This window comes from Crotalus tigris, unplaced genomic scaffold (genome assembly GCF_016545835.1).
Source record: "Crotalus tigris isolate CLP2741 ecotype Arizona unplaced genomic scaffold, ASM1654583v1 scf7180000017568.12009008, whole genome shotgun sequence".
Classification (NCBI taxonomy): Eukaryota; Metazoa; Chordata; class Lepidosauria; order Squamata; family Viperidae; genus Crotalus; species Crotalus tigris.
Genome location: NW_024096478.1, coordinates 5,321,521 through 5,346,746, shown reverse-complemented (window position 1 = coordinate 5,346,746; position 25,226 = coordinate 5,321,521). Strand labels below are relative to the sequence as shown.

Genomic DNA, 25,226 nt, shown 5'->3' with positions numbered 1-25,226 from the left:
TTTTTAAGAAGAGACTGGACAGCCATTTGTCCAAAATGGTGTAGGGTTTCCTGCCTGAGCAGGGGGTTGGACTAGATGACCTCCAAGGTCCCTTCCAACTTTACTATTACTAATACATTTGCAAGAAAACAAGAAAGCTCAGAGAGCACTAAGGGCCTCTCATTTCAACCCTGAACTACAAATATTCTTTGTTAGAAATTACTGATTTAGTGGGAGCTATATTAGTGTTAATGCACACACATACACACAGAGGGAAAGGGAGAAAAACAGAAACCCAGCCTTATTTCTGAAATTCGTGCACATGGTTCCACAGCCATATAATCTTCTAAAACAGTTTATTTTCAGGTTCTGTCTTCAGTAGATGACACCAGCCATCTATTAACAAACTCAAAGAAATAGTGCAAGATTGAAAGATGTGGAGACATCTTGCCCATAGAATCGACTTAATCATCATCTGCAGATGAAAAGTCGCCTATATCCTTTTTCCAACAACGAAAGTTTATTTAAGTACCAGTCATTCCCCTTATATCTTTTAAATTATATTTTTAAAACTCCCCTTTTAAGTTTAATTCCCCGCCTCCCCCCCAAACCCTTCCAACGTATGGAGACAGGACTCATTTAGCAACGCTGCAAGTTCTCTGCGGAACCCCTTGCAAAGCACCAGCAACCCTCTTCCCGCGCGCCCCTCGCCCGTCTCCTTTAACTCGGCGGCGGAAGCAGCGCGGTGCGCGGGTCCGCCGTCCAATGAGTTTGTGCAGCGCATCCTCCGGCTTAGCTGAGTTGGGTCCGTCACTTCCTGCCCTAGGAGCCGGCACGGCTGAAGCCGAAATTTTGGGCAAAAGGGGGGTGGGGACGTTGCGTTGCGTCTGCCACCAACATGCCCTTTGATTTCAGGAGGTGAGTGCGGCGACCCCTGGAAAGGGGTATGTGTGAGTGAGACCCAAATGAATGAAGGGCTCCCCGACGCCCGGGCAGCGTCCGTAGACTCTCCTCCCATCACGCCTCTTCAAAGCTGCTTAAAGCGGTGACCTTTCCCAGTGGTGGGTATAGCCCCGGTGCCCGGGATGAAACGTGCTTCTCAGCACAGAGAGGATGTAAGAAGAAGCGGGGTGTGTGAGCAAGCCTAGTAACTGATGGTTAGGATCGAGCGGGTGCCTCGGGGAAGAAAAGAGGCACGTCGCGTAGGTAGCTAGCTGACCTTTAGCATCCCTACCCCAGGGCTGCCCCCGTGGTTTGCCTTCCACCCGCAAACATTGTGATGAAATGGGAGTAGCGGCGGGCGGATCCAGGTGTGGATTTGCCTTGAAGAAACCTGTGCTTTCGAGCGCGATCACCAGCCTGAAGACAGTAGCTATAGGAAAACCTGGGCAGTCACTAGAAATATTAGAAGTGGCCCATTTGTGCCCGAGTCTCTCCTTGGAGTTTTATTAAAACTTTTGGTTATTTAGGATTTTGAAGGATGTGTTATACTATCAAGTGTCATATTTCTATGCATACGCTTGCATCTAGAACAATATGGGTATGGGTTGAAAGGGAAAGCTGAATGAGTAAAAACCTCATAACTCCAAGATATAACGGCATGCATTTGTATTCCATGCTAAGCCCCCATAAATAAATTGGAGAGCTAATATGGTGTACTGGTTAAGAGTTAAATTAGCGCTTCCCACCCAATTTTCTTTTGCTGCTATTTTTCATTTTCTTCTGATTCTATGTCCTTCATTCCTGCCTCCTCCCATTTTGTTTGTCTTACCATTATTGTTACTTGATTTTTATTACACTCCTTTTTATTGTGCTGTGATTCTTATACTTTGTTAAAAAATGGTTCTACTATGGCCAATTTCTTTTATTGTTACAATTTGATCAGTGATACAGTCATAAAAGATTCTCATTGTACTGTGAAAGACGCAAGGGTACAGCTTGTTACAATAAATAACAATTTCTTCCCTGGTAGGCGGTAGAATTCTGAATTATTCCGTTTATTGTAGGAAAGTGAGCTGAAGCATTGAGGTTCCCAGATGTTCTATGGTAATAGAAGTCTCTTTTTGGAGAGCAGCTTCTGGTTGCTTCTCTCTGTGAGTTAAAATGGTCCACAACCAAACTTGAAGCCTCAGTTGTCCTTCTATCATGATAGTATATTTCCCAGAGTATATTCTTTAATTTACTGTATTTTTATCTCATCCTGAAGGAGAGAAAACTTCTGAAATTGCCCTTCTAGAAAGAAATCTGCTTTTATTATGTAATAACAGGCGTGTCAGCTGTATTGTGAAGTGTGACATAACCAAACTCAGAAACAGCAAGGCTGAAAGGAGGGAGGGTGAGGTGGACCCAGAATGGTGGCATAAAAGGTGTGTAGAATTTGGACATAATTCTAAACCTATTATTATTATATAATTTTATGTTACCCTTCCCTGGAGGTGTGGGAAAGAGAAATCAGAGGGTTTTCTTGAATAATTTGTGCTGCCTGCAATAAATTGAAATGAGAAATCACTCTGCAAGAAGAATAAAGAAAGCAGAGTTGGAAGGGATCTTGGAGGTCTTCTAGTCCAATCTTCTGCTCAAGCTGGAAACCCTGTACTATTTTAGACAATAGTTCAGAAGATGTATGCATATATGTAGGAAGCATACCACAGTAGTAATGGGAGACTTCAACTATCCAGATATCAACTGGGAAACAAACTCTGCAGAGAGCGGGAGATCACACATATTCCTAACCAACCTAGCCAACAACTTTGTCACCTAAAAGGTGGAGGTGGGAACTAGACGTAAAGCTATATTGGACTTAATCCTTATTAATAGAGAAGAAGTGATAGAGAGAATTGAAATTGCCAGAACCTTGGGTGAAAGTGACCACGTCATACTGGAATTTAACATAATGCAAACACTAGCAATAGAAAACAATCCAACCAGTGTCTTAAACTTCAAAAGAGCTGACTTTAACAATCTCAGAGAGAACCTAGGAAAGATCTCATGAATGAAAATCCTAAAGGGGAAAACAACCCAAGAAACATGGGAAACTCTGAAAAATGCGATCATAAAAGCCCAGACCACTGAAAAAGAAAAACAAATTCAAGAAGAAGCCAGCATGGCTGTACAAAGATCTCTCTGACAAACTAAAAGACAAAAAGGACAAATTCAAAAAATGGAAAGAGGGCCACATAACTAAGGCCAATTATCAGCGGACAGCCAGAACATGCAAAGATGAAGTCAGGAAAGCAAAGGCTCAGAACGGATGAAGACTTGCTACAGAAATCAAGGATAAAAAAAAAAAAGTTTCTTCCAACACATTAACAACAAGAAAAAAGTCAAGGAAACTGTAGGTCCACTAAAGAGAGACGATGGCAAGGAAATAACAGGCAACAGGGAGGAGATGGCAGAACAGGAGACAGCAGAACTGCTTAACTCATACTTTGCATCAGTCTTCACACAAAAAACAAAACTATAGCCCAACATACCCAAAAAATCCACTGCAAAAGACATACTAGAAACAAAAATTAAAATAAGCAAGAAAATGGTAAGAGAACACCTATCCGACCTTGATGAGTATAAATCACTGGGGCCTGACAGATTACATCACAGAGTTCTGAAGGAGCTGGCAGATATTATCTCAGAACCATTACACCACATCTTTCATAAATCCTGAAGCACCGGGGAAGTACCTGAGGATTGGAAAAGGGCTGATATGGTTCCCATCTTCAAGAAATGGAAAAAAAATGGACCCAGGAAACTACAGACCAATCAGTTTAACATCAATACCTGGGAAGATCCTAGAAAAGATAATCAAAAAAACAGATCTGCGAACAACTAGAAGCAAACAAAGTTATAACTAGTAGCCAGCACAGGTTTGTTAAAAACAGATCATGCCAAACCAATCTTATTTCATTCTTTGATAAAGTGACTAAACTAGTAGACTCAGCAAAATGCTGTGGACATAATATACTTAGATTTCAGTAAGGCATTTGATAAAGCAGACCACAACCTACTCCATGGTAAGCTAGAAAAAGTGCAAAAGACAACATCACCACTAGATGGATATATAGCTGGCTGGCAAACCGTACTCAACAAGTAGTCCTAATGGCACCACATCCACATGGAGAGTAGTAAGCAGCGGGATACCACAAGGTTCTGTCATAGGCCCAGTACTCTTCAATATCTTCATCAATGACTTAAATGAGGGAATTGAAGGGGAACTCATCAAATTTGCAGATGACACCAAATTGACAGGAGTAGCCAACACCTCAGAAGACAAACTCAGGATCCAAAAAGATATTGACAAACTTGAACAATGGGCCCTATCCAACAAAATGAGTTTCAATGTGGAGAAAAGCAAAGTTTTACATTTAGGCAGGAAAAATCAAAGGTACAAGTACAGATTGGGTGAAACCTGGCTCAAAAACAATAACTGTGAGAGGGACCTTGGAGTCCTAGTGGACGATCACTTGACTATGAGCCAGCAGTGTGCAGCAGCAGCTAAAAAAGCTAATACAATCCTGGGTTTTATAAACAGAGGCATAGAATCAAGATCATGTGAGGTATTAGTACCGCTTTATAAAACCCTAGTAAGACCACACCTTGGAATACTGCAGCCAATTTTGATCACCATATCACATAAAAGATAATGAGAGTCTGGAAAAAATTCAGAGAAGAGCAATTAAGATGATCAAAGATCTGGAGACTAAAACATATGAAGAATGGCTGCGGGACTTGGGTTTGGCTAGACTAAAGAAAAGAAGAAATAGCAGTATTCCAGTATTTGAGGGGCTGCCACAAAGAGCAAGTCACATTATTCACCAAAGTACCAGAGGGAAAGACAAGAAAAAATGGTTGGAAACTGATCAAAGAGAGAAGCAACCTAGAATTAAGGAGAAACCTCCTGACAATGAGGACAATTAACCAGTGGAACATCACTGGAGATTTTAAAGAAGAGACTAGACAGTCACTTTTCTGAGATGGTATAGGTTCTCCTGCTTGAGCAGGGGGCTGGACTAGAAGACCTCCAAGGTCCCTTCCAAATTCTATTCTATTCTATTCTATTTCAGGTTCTTCTTAAGAACCTCCACTTCTGGAGGCAAGTCATTCCACTGATTAATTGTTCTGTCAGGAAATTTCTCCTTAGTTCAGGTTGGTTCTCTCATTGATTAATTTCCATCCATTGCTTCTTTTCTATAGGCAGAACAAGAAGCAATGAATGGAAACTAATCAAGGAGAGAACCAACTTAGAATAACATTAAATATAAATAATAATAAACTAGTAAGAATAGTGACCCGTATCTTAAAGTTGGCAATGAAAACATTGAATGGGAGATTTACTAAAACAATAAAATTAAGAAATAGGCTGTAGATTAGCATTTGGTAGAGTAGCAATGACCCCTTGGGAAAGATATTCAGATACTGTGATGTGCTCATACCTAAAAAGACCAGAATTATACATCCTACAGTTTCTTTGTGGCACTCTATGGAAGTAAAAATAAAGCATGAATATTTTGTTTTGTGCGTTCTGATATGTAACGGGTGCCATATTTTTACATGCTTTTTACAAGAAGAGTATTGGTGATTTCTTCAATTGGATCCTCTGTATCCCATTGCTTTTTTTCCTTCCCCTTATTTGATATCTGTCCTATGAACCAAAGTAACTGACTCCTGCTAAATATAAACAAGGTTGGAAGTTGGCAGTAATTTTATTGTCCAAATGTTAAACTCTTCCTTCAGGACTTCTAAATGATGTCATTGTTTCCAGGATATGGTTTTGCTAACATCCTGCAAATCTAGTTATTATTGGAAAGGACGTGAATGAAATTACTGGTTTGTACAGTATACAAATAAAATATTGGCACTTGCATTTATTCATGAAAAATAGCACATTGTCTTTTAATGGTCTTGAGTTTTAGGGGTCTAACAGGTGGAAAATCTCTTAAATTTTTATCTTGTGTTGATGTTGCTCTCTATTCTGTTTTATGATCAGTTGTCAAAGAGTTTTGAATGCATAGAGAGAGCGAGATACCATAAAGATAGATTGTAAAAATATAGAGGATGCATTGTTAATTAATATGTTATTTAAGACAGTGGCCTCCAACCTTTTGGGCGCCAGAGACCAATTCCATGGAGACAGGTTTTTCCACGGACTGGAGGGGGCTGCCTGCATCCTGCAGATGGGGCTTTGCTTGTTTGTGTGGCCTGGTTTCTGCCATACTGCAGCCCGGTGCCAGTCCACGGACTGGGGGTTGGGGACCCCGATTTAAGATATTTTTGTAGCACATCAGCAATTAGACTGTTTCAACAATTCTCAGCTGCCTGAACTGTTGTGGTAGACCTTAATTTGCTTTGTCAAATACATTATGGAATTGTGATGATACATCAGATATTTTGGAATTGACATGAATATATCAGAATTATTAGGGTGATACTTAAATAGCTGTATTGATCAGCTTTTTAGTAAAAGACAAATCAAACCGTATAAAACATTTTATTTTAGACACCTAAATCATTATAGATAGTCCTTGTTTAGCAACCACAATTGGGATTAGAAAATTGATTGTTAAGCTAAGTGGTTGATAATTGAAAAAATGACTGAGCTCATGATCTTGCTTCAACTTTCTTTTGCTTTGCAGACCTGCAAAGATAATAAATGCAAAAATCAGTTGTCAAATTACTTTTTCATCACCATCGTAACTGTGAACAGTTGTTAAATGACAATTACCTGTATTAACATGCAACATTTCTAGTAGTCACAAACAAAATTAAAGAAAGAAAGCTGTTATTATATTACATTATGTAAGCCCAATTTTATGGGATGATACTGGGTGGATAGTTATTACTCACTACTTTTCAAAAGGAACAGAACTAAAAGATTGTAAAAACAGTGTAAATTTTTACATTGGCATATGAACAAAGATTTAAAATTATTCTCTTCTATTGGATTTAAAATAAATATTGAAGCAATATAAATATATTTAAGTTGAGCTTTTAATCACTTCAAACTGAAGATTTAGGATGATTTTCCTTTTCTATTTAAAACTCAAATGATAGGGAAAATTTGACTTGGTTATTCATATGATCAAGAGATAACTTATTAGCTAAAATATTAAGTTGTCATTTTACAAATAAGAGTGTTCCTGCAGTCCAGTAAGTAATTTGTGATGGTAGAACAGGAAGTTCTCCCAATGCCGTTTCTTATACCACGGAGATCATTTCTCAGACTTATATAGCAGATTTTTAAAGATTGTACAGAGCTGAAAGGAGTATTAAAAGATATAGTTTTTCCCTCTCCCCAGAGGGTGCATCCATTAGTACCGTTCCATATGTGAACAATTCATAAATGTGAATAATTTCTGTCTATCCACACTTTTATGTTTAGTAAACTATTACTTTATAAAAATATCTGAGTGTTATTCAGGCTGAAGGAACTTCCTTTCTTTCATGCTTGTTGCTTTCAAGCAATTCTATAGTAACATCTTATTTCTAGCATAAGCCCAATGTCTGCCCTTCCTCTGCTCTTGTTTTTGCAATTCAGGAAATAATAGAACTTTAGGCCAAGGCTAAAGTTTAGGCTTTATTTGTGTTTTGCTATGAAATAAATTTTTGTTGTATGTTTCTCTTGAATTTGAGATATAAGTTGAGACTTTTCTTATGACTGACAGACTAGTATTTTAATATTTTTATGATTAGCATTAGATCCTCCCATGGTATGTAGCATATCAGGTAGAAGTCTCTTAAGAGGGAAAAGATAAATTTATGAATCCTATTGTTGAGTGGGTTTGAAGTGAAACATATGAATTAGTTGCTTACAGACAGTATATAAATGTATATGTGATATCCAGTTATCACTTAGGCCCTGCCAAAATAAAATCAAGATTAAAACAAAAGAGATTTTACTGGCCTGGGGCAAACCTCAAAAAGGCTTTTGTTTTCATTTAAAAAAAATTCCTATTCATTTTTCCATATTTTGTTAATCAATTAAATAAAGCAACAAAATGATATTCAGATAAGGACAATTAAGGGTAGAATGCTGATCAGTTGATTGTTTATTAGTTTACAAACAATTTTTTTTCAACCAAGGAGGAACAAGGAACCTCTTGATGTTTGGTGTATTTATTTCTTTGTTTCATTCGCAATGAAACAAAGTTTTCACTCCAAAAACGGGTTGGTTTCTTTGAATATCTCTCCTATTACTTGAACATATTTTTCTGGGATGATGTGATTGTATGACAGAAAAGGGGAAAAGAACCAATTTTACGGATACATATTTTTATTCTTCTGGGCTTGCTGCCTAATTGAAAGGATCACTCTATCATCAAGATTAAACTGAACTGCAGAGTTCTGTGAGTTTCAGATTACAGTAAAGCCTGATTATATCTTTTTATTTTTTTCATCCTTTTTATAGTTTGCTTTGATTTCCAAGTGAACTCGGAAAATATTTTAATAAAGTCATTGGTTAAGTTCCTGTAAAAAATTCAGAGCAAGAAGATTCTATCATCCTTGTCCAGTATAGATTTCAGATGGAACTGTGTTCCCTTTACAGCCTGGGTACTTCCACAGAAGTGGTAGGACTTCCAGATGTTTTGCAGAAAAGTTGCAGAAATAAAAATACTTTGATTTGATGGAATTTGAAAATAACCTACAAATTGAAACATCTCCTGGGCCTTAATTATGAACAGCTGATGAAATATGACCTAGGAATCAAATGGATCAAAGACTGCATGGTTAATTGGCTGTAGCAATAGGTATGCGGGTATGAGAATTTCAGTGGAAGAATATCATTAAATTTAATCTGAACATTAAAGAGAAAATTGGTGTAAGATATTTTATTGTTGGGATAGATTCAGTTACAGCAGCAATGAGTGCCCTGTTGAAAGACCCTCTTTAGGGGCAGATTTTAAATTAAACCTTTTTTTTTCTAGGATTACACAACAGTTGCAGAAGGTAGCCTTCCAAGCCCAAGAAAAGATACAGCTATTTTAAGACTGATGCCCACATGTCTCCAGATCGCTGCACACTCTAATTAGTAGATGGCTATTGTATTTGGCAGCTTGGTGAAACAGATTTTACTGATTGTTTACACTATGAAAGTTGAATAGGTTTATCATGCCAAGGCCTTAAGAGGACAGAGATTAGGCAAACACAATAGAGCGTGAAGGAGTTTTTTATTGTTTTATTATAAACTTGGATAATTAAAGATAGCATTTTAAGAGTACATGGTGATCTTATTGATATTATTTCTGTCTGTCCCTGATTTTTTAGAATTGAATTCCTTTGACCAAGCATTACTTTTAAAATATCCCTTCGTCATTGTTTCAGAGCATTGATCCAAGGAAAGGCTGGGCTGGAACACTGGTTATTAAATAATTTGCTTTTCAGCCTGCTTGATGTTCAGGAAGGATTAACATTCTTTATTCTCAAAGATACTGAAGGGTTGAGGAGTGAATTTAATTTGTTTAGGTTTGAAAACTGTTTTCAGTTACAATGGTTTAACAACAGAACATATAAAACAGTTACTGTTTCAAAGCATGTGTAGGTTGTGCACTTGATCTATCAATAGATGATTGACTACTGTTAGGGCTGTGGGGGTTAATTTCTAACAGAAAGAGGGTGAACTTCCTTTATTTTTGAAGAATCTATGTGGGTTTGTCTATGCACTAAGTATTGCTTGTCAGATTGACAATGTTTATATTGGGCAAAAAGTATAGCTGCAAAATTGAATATGCAAAAATTCCTGGCTTTTCCTCCTGCAAAGTGACACATTTTAATTTGTTATCTTTCATAATTAAAGATATTGATAGTGAAGGAAGTCTGAAAGTATCATCTAATCTGCACTTAAATAAGAGGGAGTAGACGCTCTCTGCAGCCCTTGGCCTGGGGGACCTTTATATGCCTTCCCAACATTTCCCCTGATTCCAGCAGTCATCAGAAAACTATTACAGAGCTGATATTTGTGGCTCCACACTGGCCGAGGCGACCATGGTTCGCGGATCTCGTGAGCCTCGCCATAGCTCCTTCTGTGGAGGATTCCTCCAGAACGGATAATCCTGCTACAGAGGGTCATACGACACCCAGACCTGCAGTGGCTCCTGTTGACTGCCTGGCATCTGAACACCAGTTCCTGACATGGGGTTCATACTCCTCAAGAGTGCTCTCAATGATCCAGGCCTCTTGGCGGCCGGCGACAAATCGGATCTACGATGCCACCTGGCGGAACTTTTGTCACTGGTGTTTGTCCATTTCTTCTGTTACTATTCCGAGGATACTCGAATATCTCTTGGAAGGCGGCGGCTCTTTCACCTGTGCCAACTCCGCGCCGTTGTCTCAACACATGAGGGTTCAATCCTTTATCATGGGGGTTACAAACAGTAAGCTCTTGTAGTCCATTGTTACCCCACTTGGGAGTTACCATGGGTTCTTCAGGCTCTTACAGGAACCCCTTTTGAACCCCTCAGATCTTGCACTCTGCGACTCTTGTCCCTTAAAGTGGCCTTCTTAATAGCAGTGACATCGGCAAGGCGCATCTTGGAATTAGCAGCTCTTTCCGTGAGGGAAGACCTATGCATCTTTCATCAGGACAGAGTGGTCCTACGGTTGGACCCCTCGTTCATTCCCAAGGTTAACACCTTATGCCATAGGGCACAGGAGGTTGAAATACCGGACTTTTGTCCTAACACATCACACGACTTAGAGAGGTAATGGCATGCTCTAGATGTACGCAGGGCCCTGCGATATTACATTAAACGGACAGCTGCCTTTCGTAGATTGGAGGCGCTCTTTGTATCTTTCCATCCGGCCTCTACAGGTCAGAAGGTCTCTTCTTCTACTATTGCCAGGTGGATCAAGGCCTGCATCTCGGAGTTGTATCAGGTACACTCCCTGCCTGTTCCAAGCCGTCTGACAGCACATTCCACATGCAGTGCCTCTACATCAGCTGCGTGGCACACTCAGGCTTCTATCGTTGACATTTGTAGGGTGGCGACGTGGTCTTCGCCTTCCCCCTTTATCCGTCATTACAGGCTTGATAAATTTGCCTCTGCAGAGGCCTCCTTCGGTTGCCATGTTTTACAACAGATGGTTCAGTGAGCATCGACACTTGACCAGCCTGTTTCCCACTCGTAGGGTCACATGGGCTTTGGTATGTCCCATTCGTGGATTCTCCATTCTTTTCCATGCTGGAGAAGGGGTGTTGTCTTACCTGAACGCCTTTTCTCAGCATGAAGAATGGAGAATCCACCCTCTCCCCTTTTTGAAATTCACAGTCAGGTCAGTGTCAGTAGCTGGGAGCCAACACGTCACACAGTTTTTAGCTTTGCTCTTTTCGAAACTCGGGTTAGGTCCAGTCCAACAGGGGCGTGGCAACTTGATTGATTTGGTCTGATTGGGCTAGAGGACTTCTTTAACCCATTTGTGGATTCTCCATTCTTCATGCTGAGAAAAGGCGTTCAGGTAAGACAACGCCCCTTCCAAGCTCCCTTTTCTATAAATTCCTTCCTTTCAGTCCTTTTATCTCAATAATTGCCCTTAGCTAAGAACCATAGAGTTTCAATCTAGTACCACAGCACTGCCCTGTTTGTTCAGATCAAGCCTTAAATGGATTCTCTTTGTATCAGAAGAAAAGTCTCCATTCTTATCAATGGAAGCTGAGGCTTGCCCCTATCCCCCAGATCAGGATTAGAACAGGGATCAAGAGGTTGAAGTCATTTATTTACTTTCAGGCATTTGCTCATTGTGCAAGTAACTCAAGGCTGATGTTGCCTATAGAGCAGGAAGATAGCTAGGAGGTACAGGTTATATTCAGATCTCATTATAAATCAGGATTCATGACATTCTAGATTACTTTTAATTAGCAGCCTGCTAGTAGCCATACATTTTTTGTTGTTGTTCACGGGTTATTTCTGTTTGCATAAGCAAAGGTAAATAATTTTGTATTGATAATATATTTAACCAGGGTACTGATTTATTTTATTGCCTGACTAATTCAAGATCACCACAAGGAACAGCTTAGTTCAAGCATGATGCTATGCTATCTATTTCTGATGGATAAAAAGTTGTATAGTCAGGAAGAGTCAGACAAGAGCAAATGAACTACATCTGCAATTAGAACGAAGCTTGATTTAGAGTTGATGCCTTAGAGTTGCTTGCCTTTAGGCATCGCCAAATACCTACGGTGCAAAGGGCTTGATGGGTAAGCACAGGCTGCAGATGGCTGCAGACAGGCCAATGCACACACCTCCCAAATCCCAACTGTGCGTTGTGCAGAGGTGCACATCCTACATGTTGATTGGTTGATTCCTGTTCTGTGCTTTCCTGTTGGAGTGCCCTCTAGCCAGAATGTTACATTTGCAGAAATATAAACAGAACACCTATGCAACCATCCACAAATGACAGACACATACGATATGTTCCTTGACCTACAGTACTGGAGAAGTCTTGACTTGCTCAACCGTTAAGCTCACGTGTTTTTTTTGTGACTACTAAGGCAAGAATATGATTTTCTATGTTAATTCGTTGAAATGTATTAAAAATTGCTAAATTTATCTTTATCTTTAAAATTGTTAAAGATAAAGATAAAGCTTGTATGATGACCTACATTAAATAAAACATTTTTTCAACAAGAAATTGTCATATTCACCAAGATTTTTTTTAATGTAAAATGAAAGATTTGGATTCAGCTCTTTCAGCTGAATTCAGAAATAAATGTCTTTTTCTTTTTTAGAGCCATAGTTAAAAATAGTTTGTGTTTAATGTCTCTTTTGCTGCAAAGGGAACTTTGTCATAGATATAAAAATCTGAAATGTAAGGGTACCTATAGTTAAAAAAAGAACAATGGGCTGTTAGTTCAGGAAATAAGTATACATTTTGTACCATACATTAGTCTTCTGGGCCTTTCTCCATGCCCCCATCTCAGTTTTATTTGGGAACTTTTATTAGCCTTTTCAGTGACTCACCAGAATGAATCACTTGTATGTGGAGGGAGAAATGAGCCCGAGAAGGCAGTTAAGCAGTGTGCTGGATTCAGATTATCTAGTTCTAGATAGCAAACATACAGTCCCATGAGCACTTTTAGTTCTATCAGCTGTCCTTCTTAACATCTTGTGCATCAGTCTGATGACCTGGTTGCGTGTTATGCTGGCAGATTTGTTGATTATATTTTGGAGATATGGGCTTCAGGAATTCGCAAAACATAGCAAGCTACAATGTATTATGCCTTAGCCCAGATTTTTAAGTGTTGTTCTTTTTTTTATTATTTAAAAATACTGTATTTTCTACTAATATGAAACAGACACCAACATTAATTTACTATATGGAAATATGAATAATATTGCCTTATTGAAATATGTGATTTTGTTTTTTTCAATCATCAATATTTGTCAGAGTTTGATGAAAGAGATTGTTTGCCTGTTTTCCACCTCCTAAGGCTTATAAGGCTCCCTCCCTTACTTGTACTGGTATTCCTTGATTTACAACTACAACTGAGCCCAAAAATTCTGTTGCTAAATAAGACATTTGTTAAGTGGGTTTTGCCCCATTTTATGACATTTCTTGAGACAGTTGTTAAGTGCTGTTGATAAGTTAATAACCTGGTTGTTAAGTGAATCTGGCTTCCCCATTGACTTTTCTTGTCAGAAGATTGCAAAAAGTGATCACATGATCCTGGGACACTGCAACGGTCATCAGTATGAAGTGGTTGCCAATTGTCTGAATTTTGATCACATGAGCTTGGGGATGCTGCAAAAGTTGTAACTGTGAAAAGGGTGATAAGCAGTGGTGGGATTCAGCCAGTTCGCACCACTTCTGCAGAACCGGTAGCTAATTTTTTGTTGCCCAGGCCCAGAATGGACTTCTGGAAGCAGCATCCACACAGAGAACCGGTTGTTCACATATTTGAATCCCACCATTAGTCATAAGTCACTTTTTTCAGTGCTGTTGTAACGCTGAACGATCACTAAATGAACTGTTGTAAGTCGAGGACTGCTTGTATAATGCAAATTACTAAGAGTAACTCTGATTTAGGCTACGTGAGGCATTCTTCATTATCTCCACTTGCCACTATTGGCACATGAAAACAAATAATTTTCTGAGTATGAATCTTGCTCTGCTACAATGGCACCATCTATGTATAACAGCAAAGTATAAGCAAGCTTGATGAACTAAAATTATCCCATTCTGTTTAAATCCAGCCAAAATCAGTACAGCTGGATTTTGTTTCTTTCATTATGTCATTTTTTTGCAGATTATTTAAAAAGCTCTTCATTTGTTGATTAATCCAGTTTTTCTCAATATATAATACCAAATACAGCTAGCCTTAGTTCATACTTCTTTTGTGAATAGACTTAGTAATACACAGTATTTTCTTTGTGATTATTCATAATGCAGCATTTTTATGCATTTCCCCCAATACAGTACTTTGTATAAATCAAAGGCAATAGACATTACTGTAGGCCAATTTCATATTGTTTATGGCGGACTGAATATGCTTATTTGGCATGGAATCTTACTAATTAGAGATGAAATTAATTCAATAGTAGATCTGAGATTTATTTTATGTACAGATATTGTTAGCTAACCAATAAGATTCAGTCTCCTTGAATAATTATAATTTTTAAAAATTGTTCAGAAAGCCTGTCATATTGATTATTTAGCTATTATTGTTTAGTTTTATCTTCTTTTTGTAACATTTATTTTCTACATTTTAAATAGAATTCTGGCTATAACACTGTAAGGAGATGGATGACTAAAAACGGGGAATGGCTGGCACACTCACTGCCGGCTATAGCATTTTACAGAATATTAATTATAGGATTTATTTGTTCTTGGAGGAATTTAATTCATTTTGTCTATGCTTTTCTTTTCCAAACAAAAAAGGGAAACCCGGGATAATAATAATGCATATAGTGATACAATAGTCAACTTTCAAAGATGGTTCTATTGTGCCTGTAGGGATGATCTACTTCCAATATGATCAGACCACACAGATGTAGGATTCTAGTTTTGATAGCGCCTTAAATGTGAAATGCAAGGCTAGAGCAACAAGAAGGCAACCTCTACTAAGGATATGTGCTTTAGCTCATATTTCTGTATTTTTTCTCTCACAAAAATCTAGTGTCTTCAATGGTATCTGAGCCACACTGATAACAGCACAGAAAAATAATTGAAGAATAAATGAAGCCATATTGCTGCAAAGAAAAGTGAAGTGCCAGTAACTCTGCACACCCAGCCATCTTAAAATTATTCCAATACGGATCTGGCATTTCGACTGATGCACAGCACAGAGAAACAGAACTTATGCTAATTTAATAATGAAATATGTTTTATAGCAACACTTTGTGTTTCTTTTTTTTGTCTAGTATGTCTAGTATGGTGACATTTAGTGTAGAATAATTTTAAGTTTTAATTTAAAGGTCTTAATTTAACAAGGTCCCAGATGAAGTTGCAATATCAATTGATAATCAAGAAAGGACAAAAAATTCACTATGCTCCAAAGCACAAAAAGATTTATCTATATTGCAGTGTGTCAATCATTCATTTGAACAGTGTGTCCAACTAAACAGGTTTCTCTAGCTTAGTCCTTCTGAGTTCCGTGGTACTGTTTTATCATTTATGATCACAATGTTAAGATATCTGAACTTGAAATCTATTCAATGACTTTTCCTATAACAGTTCAGCAGTGTCCAGTGCATATTGTTGTGATGCTGAAGTGATGCACATGCAAAATTTTGTCATGCAAATGCTACAAGTTATGTACGTGCGGTAGACATTGAGATGCAATATTTCTATTATATCATGAATTGTTTATCATTCCACCCTAACCCATTACGCAATTTGAAAGTCTGATTCTAACTTCTAAATATTATCAATTACAAGTTTTGTATGCCTTAAAGCCTAGCTAGATTTTCAGTGAAAAGCAATAGCAAGATTTGGTTTAGCTAGCAGGGCTTCTTTATGTATGTTTTTTAAGTAAACAGACAAATGAAGTGTGTCTGTGTCTGTCTGTCTGTCTGTCATTACAATTAATACATTCCCCACTCCAAAAATCCAGTGTGTTTTTCCTGGTGACATTCTACAGATAAAAATCTGAGATTATTAAAGTGAAAAATACCAAGAAGAAGAGACTATGTGCCAAAGAAGACAACATTTTTTCTTTTAAAATCACCACTTATTAATCCAGAAACATTAGCACTATTTTTAAAATTTTTGCAATAGATTGTCTCTTGCTCAAAAAACATGCTTCCTTTTATAGTGTCCATATGGTGTTATTTTTACTGCTTTCAGCCTAGAGCTATTTCCTGTTTCCAATAATTTAGTTACACTCCAAAGCGCCTCTTTTCTTCTTGGCTTCCTCACCAGGTTTACTAAGGCATTATTGTCATTTTAGTGAGAAGACGCCAGTGTTGAGGTTTTAATGGGCTGTGAGCAAGAAGTTCAGCTATTTCCTCTGCCTATGAGGCCATGATGTCATAAGCTGCTATGAAGCTCTTTATCATATGTTGCTGTTACCGTGGTCTGTGTAGAAAGAATGTAAACAGTGCTTTCCAGATGTTCCCAGGGAATCTGCAGGCCCATAAATGGGCTATTTTATGGAAGAATATTATTTTCAGTGAGAGGAAAGATGAATCAGGTTGTACAAAATGCAGTATATAGCTTTGATAATGTCAAATGTCAAAAGCTTTTGTTCATATGTATTTGTCATGTGGTGACTCCAGGTTTGCATGCATATGTTTCCATAAATACTTCCCCAAATGTCCCTCCCATCTCCTGGCAAAGAAATGTGTCATATCAGAAGTGCAGAAAGTTATATTTTCTCCAGGCGAATTAATAAGCATTAAAAGGCACTGGATCTTTTTTTTACATAAGCATTCTCAAGGCAGCATGCTTAATCTTCAGAACCTTTTTGTGTTACATCAAGATGATGTCCTACATATTGTAACTAAAATTGTCTTTTCATTTCTCACGTGCATATAGGCCTTGCATAGGTAGCTGGGCATAATTATTTCTTGTCATATGCATGTTTTGTCATGTAGGATTGCTGGCTTGGATTTGATGACTAAATTTAGGCAACACAGCATTTTGGCGTGATGAAGAAATATAAATCTTATTTTTAACATTTTTAGTTTTTCATTTTTTTAAGTAAAGGAGGTTGTCAACTATTAAAGAATTATCTGAGTCATACACAGTTTATAGAATTGTACAGTAGACATGTAGTCAGTCAAGATGCTGGCCTGTTCATAGAAAACCAAATGATAGTAATCCATTGCAATGATTATCTCTTAAACCTAATATAAATTATATTATAAGTGTATGGAAGACCAGAAATTTATAGAGAAGGAGAAATAGAGACATAAAGAGGAGATTGAAGAAAAGCAGACTTTTACCCTTCAATATCACTATCTTAATTGTTTCTGAAACAAATTGGTTGTCATTTTTTTAAAAAAAAAACCTTATCTGTTGCCTTTTCTGTTTTTATTTTTATTTTTATTTTTTGCCCATGAGTAGTTTCGATTTTAACTGCTTTGGAAAAAGGGGTTTTTCACATTTGATGGTAACTTTTTAAGGTACTGCACTATATATGCCAGAGATTCTTACAAACAGCAATCCATAATTGTTATACTGTAATTGGTTCTCAACTTTGTTTTTATTCCTTAATTCCACACTCTAGTGAGATTAACTGGGGCCTTCTTATTCCTAGGGGTCCTTGTTTAATAAGCAACTGTTTCTGGGGCCCACCACCTCAAACTTCAAGTGGAGAATGGAATTTCTGAATGTTCCCCAATACAGATTCCCTATGGAAATAGAAAGTGGGCATTCTTAGGGAGAAACATTCTCCTCAGCATTTCAGATTTCTATGAACCAAGTAATAATATTCAGTCCAGTAAAATCTCATCTGCAGGGATACATCCCAGAAATAGGTTGGTTCATTGCCTTATGGGGCGCTTAAGTGGTAACTTGCAAATTGGCTGAGATCACATCCTCAGTATTCAGCAGCAAAACAACCCATTTGGAGAAGTGTTCATTTTAAAAAAAAGTTTTGAAATGTAAGCAAGCAGGCCTTTCTGGAAGTAAATTGCTCCTTTTTTATCCTTAATTCCTCTCCAGTCCCCCTCCCCCATCTTCCCAAATGGTCAATAATCATGCCTCTGAAATTCTGGTGATATTATCACATCAATGGAAATTATTCTGTAGCCTCTAGATCAGTGGTTCTCAATCTTTTTAATGCCGTGACCCCCAACTGGTCGTAAGTCGAGGACTACTCAACCGGTCGTAAGTCGAGGACTACTCAACTGGTGCAGCACCGTTTGCAGAATGGGACTTTTGGCGGGCTCAGCAGGGCAGAGACAGCCTGGACAATTCCTATTGGCTTTTGAAAGCCAATAGAATTAGACTCTATTCAAGAGAGTCTATTCTATTGGCTTTCAAAAGCCAATAGAATAAAAGGGAGTAGCACAGCTAAGGAAAAGGGGAAAAAATGGCGGACTGCGTTGTTTGGCGACCCCCGTGAAATGGTCGTTCGACCCCAAATGGAGTCCCGACCCACAGGTTGAGAACCACTGCTCTAGATAGACAAGGAAATGAACTAAACCAACAAAAAGGTTTGCCCAGCCTGGTCTGCTTGAAAGAACTCATAATGGAAATACTGTAGGTCATCTGAAATGGGGCCACATGAATAACAGGCTGGTAGAGACCTCTTGGTGGCTTTTCTTGCACCTTATATAGTAGTCAACTAACTCACTAATAAGCACAATTAAGGGGTCTGCTTCTAGGCTTAATGCGTGAGTGCGGAGAAGCAGAAGGAAAAAATGGCATCTCTCCATTCTCTCTCTCCCTTATTCTTCTCATAGATGGAATTTTTAAAAAATATGGTTGTTCCCTTACACGAGAGAAAAAAAAAGTGGTGAAAAATGAATAATTATAATATGGGAACCATTAATAGAAATATCTGTGGTATTGTAGACTCTGAATCATGAAATGTTCCACCTGTTTTATAATGTTTGTGGATATATTTTTTTGGTATGTTTTTCAGGTTTGATATTTACAGAAAGGTGCCAAAAGACCTTACCCAGCCAACCTTTACAGGAGCAATTAGTAAGTATCTCTGTATTTTTTTTTTTTTTTTGCCTTTGCAAATTGGAGTTTTTTCTGATCTTTTATTTAAAACCATGAGATGATATACAGTAGCAATAGTACAGGTAATTCAAAGCAGTATTGTGGGCCTTCAAATTGCATATTGGCCTTTAAAGTGAGATCTTGCTGAATCCTCCCACAAGGATAATATTTGACATATTTATTTCCTCCAATTTGGATGAAGAATGAAAGTGAATACGGCTGCTTTCAAGTAAATGAATATGAATGTTTTTTTTGCAGAATCTTTATTTTTATCTTTCTTTGTTGCCACAAAGCATAATTTGAGAATGATTTTTATTATTATTTGGTATCTTTACCCCTTCATTTCTTCTTTGTAAGTTTTAATTCTATACCATCATTTCAGGGCATTGCATAGAGTACATGCAATCAGAATCATTCTTTATACCTAATATTACATTTGTCTATTGTTACATACATATTGTTTCCTGTTCCTTTGTTTGACTGGCTACTTCCCACTAATTGCGTATCATCTTCATTAATTTTTGACCCTATTTCTTTTTTTTATTTTTCTACATGTACATCTTAAGCATTACATTCCTAACACATTCTATTTCTTTGCTTTTACTCATGTGCCTTGTTCTTAGTTCCATATAAAAATGTGGGCATTATACATAGCCAATTTCTCTTCTTTCAATCAACATTTATTCCTTGTAACAGATCCTATACTATCTTTTACCTTTCTACCAGCATTTGCACATGTTAAAACTTGTCCATCCATTTTAGTAAACTTTATACCTAGTACATTGATTAATCTATATTGTCTAGTTTTTGTTGTCATTTATGTATTATTTGCAGTTGTTCACTCTATTTTTCTTAGTCTTTGATATGTTAATTTTCAGATCCAAATTCCTCAACTTCAATTTGCAGTCTAAGATTTGCTGCAAATAATTCACATTTTCAGGCATTCCCATTTACATTCTGTATATCATCTATATACTACTAAGTATACATGGATCAATACATCCCTAATATGAGCAAAATGTTCCTTTTCGATGTATTCATAAACACATTAAACAAGCAAGTGACATTACCTGTCTTCTCTTTCATTCTTCAGTATGTTGAACCATTTTCTAAGTGTTCCATTTAGTCTCACGTTTTAGTTTCATCATAAGCTATTCTTAGCTTATTTAGTAATCAGTCTTCAACTCCTTATTTGCACAAAAAAGTCCATAATTCAAACCTATTCATTTTATGATATACTTTCTAAAATCAACAAATGACAACAGAATTTTCTTTTGAACATGGATACATTTCTCAGTGAAGAACAAAATGGTCTGTATATCCCCGTCCCTCATAAATCTTCAGTGTGCTTCTAAAATTATGCTTATTGACACACCTTATACTTTTTCAAACAGAATTCTAACAGTCATCTTCATGTGCACAATTTATAAATAAATTCTCCTGCACTTGTTGCACTATGCAAATAACATCTGAACTGGTAGTTTTTGCACTTACTCTTGCTCCCTTTCTCTTTGTGTAGGGAACATTTATTCAATTATCAGGCATATATGCAGTCTTCAAATACATGTTAAACAAGTTGCACAACTACTCCATAAGCAAACCACATTCGTAATGTAAGATTTTTCAAGTTACACCATATATGGAATTGTGATGGTGTTAAACTGTGGGGACTGTTGTTGCTAAATGATGTGGTCGCATTTTACAACTGCATCACTTAGCTACTGAAATTACGATCCCTACTGCTGTTGTAAATGAAGGACTACCAGAACTACTTTAAAGTTATGAAGGATTTTATGTGTTGCATCTCTTTGAATGCATGAGTATTCAGAAAGATGAATTCATTCATGCTCCAGATATAAGGTGCATTAACTGCTATTGATTATGTGCCATAGTTGTTTTCAATTTCTAGTGATTGCATAGATCTTCTCCATGACAATCTGTCCCTAACCTAGTTTTTCAGGTCTATCAAGATTGCACCCATTTCTATTGTAATTAAATCCAGCCTGCTTCTTCAAGGTCCACTTTTCACCTCTGAAGAATATCATAGAGAATACTACGATTGCACAATTTTTGTAGGTATAGACACACCTCAGCATTCAATTATCTTTTCCAAGGCCATTATGCTGCTCTACTAAGTGCTAATCTTCAGTTTACTATTTCTTGACTGCTTGTTCCTTTACAGTTCATAATTGATCCTAAAAGGCAGAAGCTATCCACCACTTTGATATCTTCATTGCCAATTCAATTGTTCTATCTGTTGTCATTTGTTGTCATTAAATCTATCTCCCCATTAAACATTTGAAGCCTTAGCAATCTAAATTTTAATTGTTCTATCCTGTCCTTAAAAAATTCCTTCTTACTGTCTTTTGGTTGAATATATATATTTTTTGCATACATGCCCACTGTATTTCACTGAGTAAGGCTACTCAGTATAGTAAATCTACTATATTGGCATTGTCTACAGTCTTGCCAGGCAGTGGATCATTCAAGGTTTCACAGAAAAATCTTGGCTTACCTGTATCAATGAATTATATCTACATTCCTTTTTCATTATTTGTCTGAAGATGTAGAGCTATTCATTAAAAAGGTGATCTAAATCTACAGTTCTTGGCTTGAACAAAATTTACATAACCTTTCAAATGATTCCGGGTAATTTATTAAATATCTTTTCTAAAAATAAGGTGTATTAAATCAGTTTATGTCAGCTGATGGATGGTTTTGGATTGTACTGTAAAGTGTCTACCAATAGCTGTTCCAAGCTTACTGTCTATCATCATGCCAAACTGCCCATGTTTGGATAAGGTTGCCGTGACATATGCTGTGGCATATGATAGCTAACAACCCATGGCACAAACTAAATGACATATTGATAGGAAAACACTCCAGACAGCTGCTCTGTCACTCCCCAGCTCTTCTGGATGAACTGTATATATTCATGACAACATTGTGCAAAAATATTGTAAAGCTTTGAAGACAGAGGATTCTAGATGCAAATGGAAAATGTGTGATTTATGACATTAATAATGTATGGTTTATATTCCTAATGGACCAAGATATTTTTGTAATAATGCTAAGTGGAACAATTTACATTAAAAATATAATTTATTGAAAAACTTTGTATTATTTTAGGTGCCCAACCCCTTCTATGCACCATAGAGAGCATCTTGCTCTCTCTATTTAAGCCTTTCCTCTCTTAATTTTTGGATTGGGGTACAGGAGTGTAGAATCAGGGTCTCCAAGTTCCATTATAGCTAGTTGGGTTAGATGACACCCTTGGAATCCCTGATCTGTTATGGCTGATCCATTGCCACCATTTGAGGAGGTATACTATCTATATACTATTAAAATTCACTGTCATGACTTTTAACTGAGCAAAAAGAGTGCATCAAAGGGCGACCATTTTTAAACCAGGGTACTTCAAATGAGCTAATTTGCAGAATGTGTCCAAAATCTGGGACCACTGACTCCTGAGGGAATGAAATTTGGAAAGTTGTGGCTGTTTCAGTGGTACTGGCTGCTGCTGCTGCTGCAGTCATGTGGTCTTCATTTTCAGTGTGACAGTTTCTCAGTCAGACTCACAACGTCTCATTCCATTTCCCACCCAGCAGCAACCATTTACGTGCCTGCTGGAAAGGAAAGGGGAGAAAGGGAGAAGGAAGGAACCCTCATGCACTCTTTCAGGTCAATGCCACCCCCCTGCACGTGCTTCCCCGACTCCTTGCACACTTCTGCCAACCCTCCCTGATTTGCACTGCCCCCTGCATGCCTTCCCTGATCTCTGCATCATCTCGTGGGCAGCCCACGCACATTTCTCTTTTGTGCATCTTCTCTCACCCATGTGTTACTTCTTGGGCACCCTCCCCCACACCCTTCCTGATCTATGCTGCCATTCCCTCGTGTGCTGTCCATGTAAGGCACCTCTTGCACACTCTTAAGCACTCCCTGGCATCCTTCCCATAGGTCATTCCTGATTGGCATGGCACCTCTGCAACCCCCACAAGCATTTCGTGACGTGTGCCCTATCCTGTGCCCCTACACACTCTGCATAGCAACTCTCATGCATCTCCAGGTACTCTTCCCAAGTGTTACGAAACCTGTCGTTCACCTCATGTACTATTTTTTGCCTGCACTCCACAGACACCCCCCCACTCTCTCCCCACCCGGCAGCAGCCATTTACCTGCCTGCTGGACTTGAAACTTCCGGTGGCTTCCCCAACAACTTCCTTCCTTTAAACAAAGTACATGGGGAAGCTGGCAGGAAATTGAAGGAGGAGGGAGGAAGATAATGACAGAATGACAAAGAGGGAAGGGAAGGGAAATAATGACAGAATGATAAGGAAGGAAGGAAGGAAGGAAGGAAGGAAGGAAGGAAGGAAGGAAGGAAGGAAGGAAGGAAGGAAGGAAGGAAGGAAGGAAGGAAGGAAGGAAGGAAGGCAGGCAGGAAGGAAGGAAGGAAGGAAGGAAGGAAGGAAGGAAGGAAGGAAGGAAGGAAGGAAACATCTAGGATTCTCAGCCTGCTTTACTGACTGAGAGTTCTGGATGTATCTGGCATAAATATTCATATAGCTAACCTTCTTGTTCCAACATAAAAATAGTTGTGTTTATTTATAGGCTGGGAAAAGGAAACCTGTTCCTTACACCAGGAAGGAGAAGCTGAACTCAGCTTTTCCTTTCTTTAGCTTACTGTGCTTCATTGTTTCAAGCAATTGACTCCATTCCTCTAACATTCTGGGTGGGCTAAAATTATCCCTTTGCATCTAGTTTGCTTTTTTTCCCTACAAAAATATTTTTATTAAAATGCATGACTTTTGTTTAAAGAAAGATGGAGTTAAGGATTTTCCAGGATGCGATGTAGCATGTCAACAAAAGTAAGAAAAAAAGGATGATATTGGTAGTACAGTTCTGAGAAAAAGAACTGGCACAATAATCTAATAAATAAAATAAACAGATTAAAAAATTTGGATGAACAAATCTCAGTACATGTTGGTATAATGAAATTATATTAAAATAAGAGAGAACAGATACAGCAAGAATAGTCAGTGGGCGTAGGATAAAATGCCTACTAGTAGAATCAAGCAGATTCTTGTATTATTACAGTACATAGGATTTGGCTAAATTTCCTTTGGAGATGACACAGCATCTCCTTTTTTTAAAATTCTGGGTCAAGAGCTGTCATCCCAATCTTTCTAATCCTAGGTGTGGGAAGACCTTGATAAATCAGTTTGTGCAATCTAATGCTTTTTCCAAACTAGCTTGAAACAGTCTGTGCCTTTATTCAGGTACATGGATACATTCTTAGCAAAGTGTCTCCATATGCCTTTTCCCTTCTTTGGGTGGTTTGTCAAGTACTTAAAACAACTTTTCTTCCTTTCCATCACTTCTGCCTCAAGCTTGATAACATTCTGATTTCTTTAAATCATCTATAATATCAGCACAGTCATTCTCTGGCTGAAAGAACTCTCACACTTTGATCCTATTCAACTGGATTCTTTTAAAGGGGTGTTAGTTCCAAATGTTTTACCACAGAATAATTTGTGGAAGAGTGACATACTTTATCAGGCATTTAGTTCCCGGAACAGACCATTCATGACAAAAAATGTTACATTCTGACTCTTGTATTTCCTAGCATTTATGGGTGATTGGCTTGTGAGAATTATTAAGTTGCTATCATGTATCATGTATTTTTCTTGGTTTAAATGGTGTGATTTCCATTTAAATAGAAATTCATAGAATATATACCACCCATTACAATACTGTTTCTTATCTCAGGTTTATTAAAGGCTCTTGGCTGTGGCTGTAACAATTATGAATATGCCTCCAATTAATTTTTTTTTCTAATGGATGGGTAGACCAATTGACCTAAAAGTGGTTGCTGCCTGAATCAAGAGGTCATGCAACTCAAAGCACCCTATAGACAAACATTACAAACCTGCCTCTCCAGTTCCATGCATGACATACTGTGAAATAAGTGGTCTAGGAGTCTTCCTCTGTGCATGGAGAGTTGACCCAGGGACTTCCTCTGTATTCACAAGTACTCTACATACAAGGAAGATTGGAACTCTCACAGCCATCTTATTTATTGTATTTTGATGTATCCCGATAAGCATACACAAAACAGAGTGGTCAAAAGCTGTATGGCACTACCCTGA

At 37.8% G+C, this 25,226-nt stretch overlaps 1 protein-coding gene and 1 long non-coding RNA gene across 2 annotated transcripts in view; one reads left to right on the top strand and one right to left on the bottom strand.

Annotated features, from left to right (window-relative positions):
* The first annotated feature begins 741 nt into the window (after positions 1-741).
* ERGIC1 (endoplasmic reticulum-golgi intermediate compartment 1) overlaps positions 742-25,226 on the top strand; it is a 64,272-nt gene continuing 39,787 nt past the window's right edge. Inside the window, exons 1-2 of the mRNA XM_039352152.1 lie at positions 742-897; positions 18,995-19,056. Of these exons, the coding sequence (XP_039208086.1) occupies positions 878-897; positions 18,995-19,056 (82 nt within the window). The 5' untranslated portion in view covers positions 742-877. The remainder of the gene's footprint in view (positions 898-18,994; positions 19,057-25,226) is intronic.
* LOC120312012 lies at positions 6,445-23,393 on the bottom strand. Its single transcript, XR_005557774.1, has 2 exons — positions 20,148-23,393; positions 6,445-6,607 (listed from the first exon to the last, which is right to left on the bottom strand). It is a non-coding gene; the product is annotated as an uncharacterized LOC120312012 (long non-coding RNA).